Source organism: Gossypium hirsutum, chromosome D10, assembly GCF_007990345.1.
Source record: "Gossypium hirsutum isolate 1008001.06 chromosome D10, Gossypium_hirsutum_v2.1, whole genome shotgun sequence".
Taxonomy (NCBI): domain Eukaryota; kingdom Viridiplantae; phylum Streptophyta; class Magnoliopsida; order Malvales; family Malvaceae; genus Gossypium; species Gossypium hirsutum.
The window spans coordinates 6,896,351-6,909,067 of NC_053446.1; the positions used below are offsets into that span (position 1 = coordinate 6,896,351).

The 12,717-nt window shown below is 34.0% G+C and overlaps 1 protein-coding gene, 1 non-coding gene and 1 pseudogene across 2 annotated transcripts; 2 read left to right on the forward strand and 1 right to left on the reverse strand.

Annotated features, from left to right (window-relative positions):
* Positions 1 to 2,541: 2,541 nt before the first annotated feature.
* Positions 2,542 to 3,187, reverse strand: LOC107915242 (uncharacterized). Its single transcript, XM_016844406.1, has 2 exons — positions 2,893 to 3,187; positions 2,542 to 2,711 (listed from the first exon to the last, which is right to left on the reverse strand). Exons 1-2 carry the CDS (start codon positions 3,185 to 3,187, stop codon positions 2,542 to 2,544), a joined length of 465 nt encoding a protein of 154 aa, XP_016699895.1.
* Positions 3,188 to 3,413: 226 nt separating this feature from the next.
* Positions 3,414 to 3,487, forward strand: TRNAI-AAU (transfer RNA isoleucine (anticodon AAU)). The gene has a single exon. It is a non-coding gene; the product is annotated as a tRNA-Ile (tRNA).
* A 2,173-nt stretch (positions 3,488 to 5,660) lies between these two features.
* Positions 5,661 to 8,948, forward strand: LOC107915066 (hexokinase-2-like; annotated as a pseudogene).
* Positions 8,949 to 12,717: the final 3,769 nt, after the last annotated feature.

The window sequence follows — 12,717 nt, forward strand, 5'->3', positions numbered from 1 at the left end:
TTAATAGTATTAAATATTATACTCTATTTCCTCTATAATGATTTAATTTTTCTATCAAAATTTTGAATGTTGGAGAGAATTAATTGTTATACAGCTATAATAATATTTGAGATTTAAATATTTTTAAATTTCCAAACGAAAAAGACTATAATATATCAATAATATTAATTAAGGAAGTCGAAATATGATAGATGTTATAGGGATATAAAATTTAAACATTTTAGGAAAATAATACCCCAATAACCTTTATTCGAGAAAGTTATATATTTTTAAGTACTCATAATACATAATTTATACCTAAATAATCTTTCAAAGTAAAAATAAAACGAATTCCATCTGAAATAATAAAAAGAAGCCTAAAAACTTGGATTTATTTTTGAAATAGTTTAGTCGAAGAAAACAAAAGCCCAAATGAGTTAAGAAGAGCTGCTGCAAAACTCACAAGCCCAGAAGCGAACGACTATGTGGAAAAATCATATAAAAACAATGGCTAATGCAGGTTACCTTCGCGTTATTATCCCGACGCTCTAACCAACCGAGCTAATAGGTCATGTTTCTTATGCAACGATAGTGCTGTAAATGACCTGGATTTATGTTTGATGTTTCACCAATCATTTACTTGTTTTAATTGTGAAATTTTAAAAATGTAAAACAAATCTTGAATAAGTGAAATTACACCTTTCACATGAATTTCATTTATTATTTAATATAACAATATATTTGAAATATGTAAAAATATAATTTTAAATTTAAATGAATATATAAATATCTAAAATTTAAAATTATGTTAGCATACAAAATACATTAATTTTTAAATTCAACTAACACAATCTAGCTAGTTCAACCATCTGATGAGTCCCTGTACTATAGGCTTAATTAAGAACTAGTAAGAACAAACGATCCCTAGTAACACCTCATTTATCTCCTAGATGGACATGCATTATTCCAACCGGGGCTTGAGCAAATTCTTTCAGAGTAAACTCTTCCATGGTGGCCATGCGCGTCATGAAGTCCGCTGCGTGATTGGCTTCTCGAAAAACATGGTATTAGCGCCCTCTCCATTTGTGTTCTTGATCATGTGAATAGCAAGAGAACTATCAGTTTCAAGCAAGATCTTCCTGTATCCCTCTCGCCAAGTAATCATCAAACCATCGTGAATCGCCCATAGCTCAGCTCTTATCGCAGACTAGCCACCAATTCGCCGACAATATCTCCGGATCCAACCACCCTCGTCATCGCGGAGGAGACCAGCTGTAATAGAGTGTTGACAGCCACCAAAAGAAGCCTCATCAACATTAATCCTTATCCAGTTTTGCGGCGGTGCCATCCATCCGATTTGTTGCCACTCCTTCTGCCTTGAATGGCCAGTAACCGATTGTCCAGACGCAAAATATTCAGCCCAAGTCATACTTCTGTTAAGCAAAGCCAATGTCGAGCTACTTTTACCCCGAAAAATAAACGTGCTTCTGTCCTTCCAATTATTCCAACAAACCGTAGCAACAAAACATTCCACTCAATACTAGAATTCAAAATAGAACCATTATACTGGAGGTTAACTACGATCCATTCCACAAGGTCAAGATTAAAGAACCTGTTCCTAAGGGTAGCAGGAATATTTTGAAGCCAAGCAAACTTTGTTGTCGGACATTCGCGCGCTGCATGTATAATAGTTTCCTGAATATTACCACAACGCATACACGGTGTATCAGCATTAAGTCCTCTTCGACATATTTCCACATTAGTTAAGATCCTGCCTCGTGGGAGTAACCATAAGAAATTCATGATGCGTTGAGAGCATTTTATCCTCCAAACCAGTAACCAAATAGGATCGGTGTCATTCCAGTTATGGCCTTTAAGAACTTCATAAGCACTCGAAACGGTAACTTGACCATTGCTGGTCCCTTTCCAAATCATTTGATCGCACCCAATACCCTCATTGGGTGGCCAAATACTAGCTATCCGGTTAAGAATAATATGGTTCAAACAGTGGGATACCGCTTGCCAATCCCATTCCCCCAAATCCGTCACCAACTCGCAAACACGAGCATCCATATTAAGACTATCCGAATTCAAAACATGGTAACAAAAGGGGTCCAAAATCAGGAACCGAGCTATCAGTCCAAAAACGAACCATTAGGGCATCAAAAACCTACCATAAAATATTAGCTCGCACAATATCCCAAACCTTTGCAATTGAGCGCCAGGAAAACGAACATCATCCTATTTAGTGACCAATTGCATACCAAGCTTTACAAAAAAAGCCATATTTTGCTCATTTAGTCTACGGTTACCAAGTCCCTTATTCCGGCATGGTTGACAAACATCATTCCAGTTCACCAGCGCTAATTTTTTCTTATCCAATCTTGACCCCAAAATGAAGCTTCTTGCAAGCTTTTAAATTTGCTTCCAAATAGTAATGGGAACCATGCTTACTTGCATAAAATAGTTTGGGATGGCTAATAGGACTGACTTCACCAACGTAGTTCTTGCCGCCATAGAATGGAAGCGGGTATCCCACCATTCAAGCAGCTTCTGACATTATCAACCAAGAAACTGTAAGTACTTGTAGTTATCCGTTTGTGAAAAAGCGGCAGACCTAAATATCGCCCAATGTAATTCTGATTGGAAATACTCGTATGAGGCGAAAAATAAAGGCGAGAAATAGGCAAACTGGTCAAGAATAGCCATAATAGAACTAGCCTGAGAGCTATCTGCTTCAGAAAACAGAACTAAATCGTCTGTGAAAAAAAGGTGAGATAAACTAGGCCCATCCTTGGACAACTTAATAGGTTTCCAAAAACCCTCGGCAACCGCTTTATTGATCCTATGAGCAAGTCTTTCCATCCCCAAAATGAAAAAAACATGGCGACAAGGGGTCACTCTGGCGAACACCTCTCGAAGGAACAATTTCATCCATAGGACCATTCCATAGAATCTGCATAGTACAAGTAGAAACAGAGTGCATGATGAGAGTAATTAAGTGACGAGGAAAACCTGCATCACGAAGAGTGTCATTTAAGAAATCCCAACGAACTCTGTCGTAAACTTTTTCAAGGTGGACCTTGATGGTCATCCATCCTTTCCGGATTCTCATTGAATGAATGATCTCCTGAACAATTATACTATTATTTATGATTGAGCGACCTGCGACCAAGCTCACCTGACTCTGCCCAACCAAAATTGGCATTATGCCCTTTTGCCGATTCACAATTATTTTTTACGTATAATGTATGTATTTGATTATCAAAAAGTAAATAATAAATGAAATTAAAAATTTGTGAAAGGATACTGGCCTAAGTATAATTTCACTTAATTGCGCACACGATTTCTTGTACGTTTTAAAATTTTCAACATTACAATAAACCAAGATTATTTAAAGTACTAATTCATTAAAATCGCAACCTGAAGAATATGGCCTATTAGCTCAGTTGGTTAGAGCGTCGTGCTAATAATGCGACGGTCGCAGGTTTGAAACCTGCATGGGCCATTTCTATATATTTTTCCCTTTCGTTTTTGGGCTTGCACATGTGAGTAGGGGGTGTTCATTCGGTTAGCCGACTCGAAATAACATTAACCGAATTAATCGACCTTTTAAAATTTTTAACCGTTAACCGAACCGAAAATTATATGTTTTTTATTTTTGGTTAAAAATTAACCAAATAAACCGAATTAACCAACTTATCCGAATTAACCGAATTAATCGAATTGAATCACTACATAATTAAATTATTTTTAGACTTTTAGACTTTAGTTTCAGTTTTAGTTTTAGAATTTTATTTTTATTTATTAAATTATTTGTAATTTTTTTGATTGGGTTGGGTTGGGTAATTAGGTTCGGTTGAATACTTGGGTTTAGATTGGGTTTAGGTGAATGGGCCTATTTATATATTATAATTTTATTTATTAATTTTTTCGGTTAAACTGAAAAAATTCGGTTAACCGACCGATTTCGAACCGAATTAACCGTTAATCGAAAAATTAAAAAATAATTAACCGACCTCCGACCAAAAAAATTCGATTAACCGAATTCAGTCGGTTAACCAAATTTTTTCGATTTTACCCGAATTTTGCACACTTACTAAGATTTTGCAGCTCTTTTTATTTTCAAAATAAATCCTTATACTTTTATTGAATCCAAGTTGTTAGTCTTTTATTATTCTTTCAGATGGAATTCTTTTTTTCATTTGCAAAGCTTATGTAGGAATAAATTATTTATTATAAAAAATATAAGATTTACTTGAATCAAGTTATGAAGTTTTTCTTTTATCATAAAGGGTGTGTGTGCTTCACATTTTAAGGTTTTTTGGAAGTTATCTTAGTAGACAAATAAGTTAATCTTCCACCAAAGATACAAACAACTGTTAGCCTTGACGAATGGTGGTTGTTTGGAAGTTATCTTAGTAGAGTCTCTTACTTGTCTCTCTTCTTAGAGTTGCAGGGTTTTTTATATGTTGACCTAAGTTTGAGATGGTTCTACCTAATTTGTTTAAGGCGTGAATAACGATATTTTTATTATTTTTTTAATATTGAAATGAACTATTCGCTGGCATGAGGCTAGGTTTATGCTTGAGCTTGGATTTTTTTAAAAAATAAAAAAAAAATTTAAATTTACCATTTTAACCTATTAATAAATATTAAAAATCCTACCACACGCATATGCGGGTGGAAACCACAAATATATAACACAAATGTGTATTTAAAAATAACATACAATAAATAATGAAATGTACGGCTTAAAACTAATTAATAATAACACATGAAATATTTACGATGTTAAAATTAAAAAAATAAATAAAATTATTTATCATTGTGTTGTCCTAAATCTTGAGTCGGTATCGAGTTAACTTTTGATACTAGCTCAATCAAATATATTATTAATATATACACTTGATGGAAGTTATAAAATATGCATAATAAAATTAAAAGATATAAAACTATCAAAATAAAGCTTTAGTTTAGTGGTATATTAAAGCATTTACTAATGCAATTTGTTTGGGCTTAATTCTCATCCTACGCATATTCTTATCATTTTTTTGGTAAAGTACCTTTGAATAATATAATTTATTTTATTTATGGAAGGGTATTTTCATAATTTTCCTAATCGAGTTGGTGATCCGATTAAGGATGGCACCAACTCAATCAGGAGTTTAAATAATAGTATAGATTTATACATTCTAATCGGTGTGGTGTCATGAGAAAAAATCTAAAAAGGAATAAATTTAGATAATAATATAATAAATTTAGATAAAAATTTGGACGTATCAAAATTTTGTTGATTGTCTTGCTACTTATTAACGGGCATTAAATTGTGAATACTTTAGGTATCAAAATAAATAATTTTAAAAGTAATGGTATAATATTGAACATTTGGCCAAAATACAGGTATTATGTATGATATAATCCCATTGAATATTATAGATTAAAAATATAAAATATAACACGAAGTAGGCCCGCCGAATCTAACATCTGACTAAGCAACTGAACTTTTTATCTTGTTCTTCACACACACGTGTACTCATGGCATTCTGTAATAGGGTTTATTTTCTCCTTAAAATATAAGAGAATTAGTCAAAGAATTGTTTTCTATCAATGAACGGACTTTTGTTTGTTATTGAAGTTCAAAGAATGAAGTGGAGGTCACCAACTCACCATTGCTCGGATTGTAAACCAATATAGATTCAATGACCATTCACTGATTTGAGTCGGAAAACACCCAGAATTCCCATTTAAAATTTCCAAGATCTTCTCTTTTTCCTTTTTTTGGGGTGGGAAAATGGGGAAGGTTGCAGTTAGGGTGGCGGTGGTATGTGGGGTAGCGGTAGCAGTGACAGCAGCGGTGGTGGTTCATCATAAAATGAAGAAGTCAGGGAAGTGGGAGAAAGCAATGGAGATAGTGAAAGAGTTCGAAGAGAAATGCGCGACCCCGATTTCGAAACTGAGACAAGTGGCTGATGCCATGCTTGTAGAGATGCATGCGGGCCTTGCCTCTGAAGGTGGCAGCAAACTCAAAATGCTCATCAGCTATGTTGACAATTTACCTACTGGGTATTTCAATTTCTTTCCTTCGTTTATAAACATCAATGGTTATGTATTTACTGCTGTTTATTGGATTCAAATATAGGGTGTTTTCTCACTTATGTCTAACATAACATGTATAAAATATCAATGTTCGTTCATATATTGCTTCTATAAATGTGTGTGTTTATATAGATACGCCTGAGTATTTTCCATCAGCCAAGCTAAGTCTTAGATGGAATTTTATCGAATCAGCTAATATGAGGTTGTCTGTGGTTTGAGACTGTAGGACCAAGTTCATGTTGGAGTCTTTACATAGATGCACATCTAGAAATTTATGTTTCATCTGAGATTGTAAATATTTTTTATATATTTTCTTTTCCTAAATAAGGAATGAAAAGGGGTTGTTTTATGCATTGGACCTCGGTGGAACTAACTTCCGTGTGTTACGACTGCATTTGGGAGGGAAGGGCCGTGGTATCGTCAGTAAACAGTTTGAGGAGGTGTCAATTCCTCGGAGTTTGATGACAGGGACTTCAGATGTAAGTGCTTCTGTTTTACGATAGATGAAGGGAAACTGGTTGAGGCATATGGAGGTCTCTAATGTATGATAGGTGATCTTGATTTCAGGCATTGTTTGACTTTATTGTAGCAGAACTTGCAAAATTTGTAGCTCAAGAAGGCATGGATTTTGAACTACGTCCCGGTAGGCAGAGGGAACTTGGTTTTACATTCTCATTTCCCGTGTTGCAATCATCCATTTCTTCTGGAACACTTGTTAGGTGGACAAAAGGCTTCTCTATAGAAGAAACAGTCGGTGCTAATTGCTCATTCGCTCTTTTCATAATTATTATGCATTAATGTTTCTCAAATTTTAAGGAATGTACCATTTTTTGTCATTGACTTATATTTCTTTACTGTTATTGGGTGCTGAATTAACAGGTCGGCCGAGACGTGGTAGCAGAATTGACGAAAGCCATGGAAAAACAAGGCCTTAACATGCGTGTTTCAGCTTTTGTAGGTTCATGTTGTGGACCTTTACATGCTTGAGTTTCAGCATCTTGCTTTTTCTTAATTGTTAGTCTCCTCCCAATTCCCATGCCTTACTGCAACCGTTTTGAAACCAGGTCAATGATCCTGTTGGGACACTAGCTGGAGGTCGTTTCACCAACAATGATGTTGTTGCTGCTGTGATCCTCGGTACTGGATCAAATGCCGCATATGTTGAACGTGCCCATGCGATACCAAAATGGCATGGTCTACCGCTAAAATCAGGAGAGATGGTTAGCTGATCTTTTTAATTTCTCTTGTAAACTTTGTACAGCTTCGAGATCGTTTCTTTCTTTATTGATGTCACAATTTAAATCTTTATTCAGGTTAACTAAAGTTGCTGTTGGCATTTTTGTGAAGGTCATTAATACGGAGTGGGGTAACTTTAAGTCGTCGCATCTTCCACTAACAGAGTACGATCATGAGCTCGATGCTGAGACTTTACACCCTGGTGAGCAGGTAAGTTCATAACTTCATACTCTTCTGATTCCTTTAACTTTTGCTTTCTCTATAACAGAATTTGTTCATCTTATATTCCTTTGATTTGCTATAGATTTATGAGAAGGTAACATCTGGCATGTACTTGGGAGAAATAGTCCGTAAAGTCTTGCGTAGGATGGCTGAGGAAGCTGCTTTTTTTGGTGACACAGTTCCACCGAAACTTAAAGTGCCGCTTATATTGGGGTAATTTCTTCTGGCTTTTTATGGATCTTTTCTTTTCTTTCAAACTCCGGGTACTCCTTTTGTTTGATTCTGGTTATTGTTCATCAGCTGTACTCTAATTTTTATAAATTGGTTAACATTTTCCCTGCAATAGCTTGGTGCACATGCTATTCATTTCCATGTTCGAAATAAGAAAACCGGTATCAGACATTTTCTTTGCCCTTGCAATGAAATATCTCATAGGACCTCCAATCTCCACAGCCTCTCATCCCTAGTGGCACATCTGATTTCATTTTACGATATTTTAAGAAAAACGAAGAGTCCAAGTAAAATAGTTAATAATTTTGTTTTACTAGAAAATTTATAATGAAAGTTACAATTTCCTATAGTGTTCAAGATCTGCAAAATAGTAATATTTTTGAGCTTTGTTAACTTGCAGAACACCTATCATATCTGCCATGCATCAGGACACTTCCCCTGACCTCAAAGTGGTAGCCAATCGCTTGAAAGACATTCTTGAGGTTATTTCAGATTCTTGATCACCAAAACTTGTGTATTTTATTCTTGATCATCAAAACTTGGTTCTTTCAGATTCTTGATCATCAAAACTTTTGTTGTGTATTTTACTGCCTGTTTATATCATCACTATTGCAGATATAAAATACCTCCCTGAAGATGAGAAAAGTAATTGTTGAGCTTTGCTACATTGTAGCAACGCGCGGGGCACGTCTTTCGGCTGCCGGGATACTAAGTATTCTGAAGAAAATGGGAAGAGATACAATGAGGGAAGGGGAGAAACAAAGGACGGTGATAGCAATGGACGGCGGACTATATGAACACTATACGGAATACCGTAATTGCTTGGAGAACACCCTAAATGAATTGCTCGGAAAAGAGGTGTCTGAAACCGTTGTACTCGAGCTTGCAAATGATGGTTCTGGCATTGGAGCTGCTATTCTTGCTGCTTGTCATTCAAAGTATCTGGAAACGGACGAGTAAAAACTGGTTCTGCATTGTTTTTTCCAAGTTATTTTTGAGAAATTATTGGCATTCACTATTTGTGTTTCCATCTTGTGGTCTAAAAGTGGCTAGTGCTGCTCCATGAAAATAATTCCTAATCCTTATTCTTTGTCAGGCATTCGGTTCACAGATAAGTCCAAATTTGATTTCTTTTGATGTATTTTTCTTAGTTTATATATATAAATATATATGTTTTTTTGCCGGTTGAACGAGTTCTTAATCAATTCAATTATTTCTTGGTTGAATGATATTTATCAGATAGATTCAATCAATCCATCTGAGCATGGCAAATTTTCATATAATTGAGATTATTGTATTTAGCTAAAATTGGAGGGCTGTAAATTCAATCATGAGTCAAAGATGCATTTATTGAGTTGAGAGGTGTGACCCGGTTAGGAGAATTTTATTATAGGTTAGCATATTTCTTGGACAAGGGTGAAATTTATGTGAAAATATTCATGTTATAAAATGATTGTATGTACTTGAAGTGGAGGAGACTTTTGTGAGAGAAAACGACACGGCTGTGCCATGTAGTTGGGGCATGTTGGCAGAAATGACAGTGGTCCGTGCGACAAATATAGATTAAGAAGCAACCTTTGAATCATATCATTTTGAAACATTCAAACATAAAAATTAAAAAAATAAAGAAAATATTGTCAACACTTTTATTCTTTGGTTTGGGTGTCTTAGTAGGAGTTAATATGTTCATATACTCAGCATAAGATTTTGGAAATCCACAAGTAATATTGAAAATTTAGCACGCAAGTCTAATTTAAAAATCTTATAATATTCCACAAGGTTGAGGCAAGGCAGATTATTTCACTTAATCCCAAACACAACCTCAAAATAAAGAAATAGCCCATGCTTTTCTAAAACTTCAGTTCAATTTTAAAATATTTACCAATTAAAATAAACACATGCCCAATCAAATCTAATAAAAAATTGGTTATGGTAATGGGTAGTCCGTCGGGACAGTAAACACGAAAAAGTTTACTTGGAAAGGAAACATGGGGTAATTCGCTGAGACAGTAAACACAGGATAGTTTGCCGAAACAATAAACACAGGAGGTGAATCATGACGGTAATCATGAGAAATTTTGCAAACAAGGAAAAAGGGTTAAAAGTAAAGTGGAAGTATGGGGCGAAATAGTTAGCCAGCGAGCTGAAGGAATCCACTAGTGAATAGGAAGCATATGAAAGTGGAAAAAGACAACTAAAATAGTAGTTGTGGAAACCAGTAGAGCATATGCGTGGTAACCCAGCAAAAAATAGTCACAGGAGATGATGTACCAGTAATGCTTGATGCATAGGCAAACAAATTAAGGTTTATCCGAGGATCACAGAAAAAGGATCCGTCACCAAGAGTCTCCAGGGGCTACTCAAGGAGCCCCATATACTAGTGGTTGATCGAAAGCACGTCGGTTAGTCCATAAGGAAAAGAGGGGTTAGTCGAATCCATTAACAAAGAGGGATACCTTGGGTGATAGATATGACTGTAAACACTATTCCTCTTCAAAGGGAAAATTATTGAGAAAGTACCAAGCCAACAATTAATTCCGCAGGCTATGGTAAGATAAGGAGTCCGTCACTGTAATATCCCGAAAATTACTACAGTAAGAAAGTAGGTATACTTGATATAATAAAATAAGGAAATAAAGTGACAAAAAGGAAAATTTTGATTTATGTCAAAATTGGGAAGTATATTATGACATATTAATGCAAGAAAGGACTAATTTGCAAAAGTGAGAAAAGTTTTGTTGCCCAGGAGTAAATATTTAAAATTTGAGGGGTTAAAGTGTAAATATAAAAAGTTGAAGGATCAATTGTGAAAATATTTTAAGGGTGGAATGATCTAGAAACTAAGGAAAATGGATGAATTAGGACCAAATTGAATAAGTGAAGAATTATGAGGGACTAAATCGTAATTTTACCAAATTGAGTGTCGACTCAAGAATGGAATTTTAAAAGATCATGAAGGGAAAAATGGTCAATTAGAAGCAGAGAGAAATCTAGAAGGCAATGATGATGTCGGAGATATTTTAGATAAATAAATAAATATTAGTTTATAATATTTGATTTGATTTTTTTAATGATATTTTATTATTTTATTTAGTATATATATAAATGGAAAGAAAGAAAATAAAGAGCCACCATCTCACCATTTTTCCCATGCACCAACATGGGAAGAAGAGAGAAAGAAAGAAAATTTTGCTTTCTTTATAATTTGGTCCTTTCACCAAATACTCACCATTTTCACTTAGAAATCAAAAAAATTTCCATATCCATCAAGAGAGAAAGATAACAAGGAGACTATGGGGAGCTAAAATATCAAGTTAGATTCAAGAAATAGAAGCTGGAGGAGAGAGAAAATCAAGTTAAAGTTTGAAACTAATAGAACAAGATAAGAACATCAAGATTTCAATACATTTTTAAGTTTGATATTATTGAAAAAGCATGGAAATGATGTTATAGTAGAGTTTTCTTATATAAGGTCTTATGCTCTTAATATATTAGTGAAGGAAAATAAGTGAAAGTGATGGGAAATATTATAGAGAAAGGGAATAAGAGAGTTATAAACTTAGTAATCAACATCTTGCACTAAAACAGTTTTGGACAGTAGCAGTAGGTTAAATTTGAAAAATCACCATAAATTGTGGAAATCGAATTAGAGGATGAAAAAAATATGGAATTAAATGTTATTGAGTCTAATTTCTCATATAAGAAACGGTGTAAGTAATGGAATTGTAAATCATGAGATATAATAAATTTTGTGAGACAAGGTCAGAATGATTTTAGGTTCCCCTGTTCTGACTTTGGAAAATTATCAAAAATTGGAGAAAAATAATTAGGGGCTTAAATTTATATTTTAAATACTTAATGAGTATATTTTCAATGTAAAAAAACGGTAACATCATCCGAATCCCGTACGAGGAGATAATTAATTTTTAGTGAAGAGGGTCAAAACTGTAAGACAGCAGAACATGGATGACTTTAAAGAATAAAATGTACTTATTGGCTGAACCAAAAATTCTGAAGTTTTATGGTAATAATATATGTGAGTATAGTTTTAGATAAAATTAACTGATCTCAATTCAAAGTTTTGTATCTTAAGATATAATTAATTTAGTGACCATGACTCAAGTAAACAGCTTGTTATGAGTAAACAAGTAAATAGTGGTATTATGTATATACCAAGGATGTGGAATGGAGAGGAGGAGGAGGAGGAAAAATATATGTGAATATTCAGCTAATATGAGATTATTTTAAAAATAGCTAATTTACATGTTTTAAGTTCAGGGACTAAATTGAACAAATGTGAAACTTTAAGGGTAAAATTTTAAAAATGTCAAAAAGTGACCAAATTGCATGAAATGAATTGTTTTATTATTTAAATTAATAAATCGAATGAAATATTTATTTAGATCAAGATTGGGTGAAAATTCGAAGAAAATAGAAAATCACCAAAATGTCCCTAAATTTTGGTATTTCTGCAATTTAGCCTAGTAAGTTCGTATGAACTATATTCTGTATAATTTTAATTAAAGTGAATATTATTTGGTGATGAATATTATATAAATATGTGTTTTATTATTGGAATTGAATTATTATTGGTAATATGTATAATTATTAGATGGATTGAAATGATTATCGAAAGCTCGATTGGGTTGGAGGCTTGTTGGAGATATATCACACTATCCATTGATTCTATCGGTAATTTTGGATGATTTGATTCTGGTAATAATGGCATGTATAAGTTAAATTGGCCAACGTTAGCTCATTAATGTTTTGATTTTGATTGGTTATAAATATGAATGCTTGATGAAATGAAACATCTGTAATTTAATTTGTAAACTCCGGTAATGCTCTATAACCCTATTTTGGCGATGGATACGGGTTAGGGGTGTTACAGTCACAGACTGAATAGATTTGAAATGATCACTAAGGGAAACATACCCAATGACCTTTAGG

What these genes read in the sequence shown, in the direction of transcription:
- LOC107915242 (XM_016844406.1), bottom strand. Translation starts at nt 3,187, where the DNA reads ATGCCAATTTTGGTTGGGCAGAGTCAGGTGAGCTTGGTCGCAGGTCGC. An exon ending in TGAAATTGTTCCTTCGAGAG is followed by an intron (nt 2,712 to 2,892) that starts GTGTTCGCCAGA and finishes TTTCTGAAGCAG; the next exon opens with ATAGCTCTCAGGCTAGTTCT.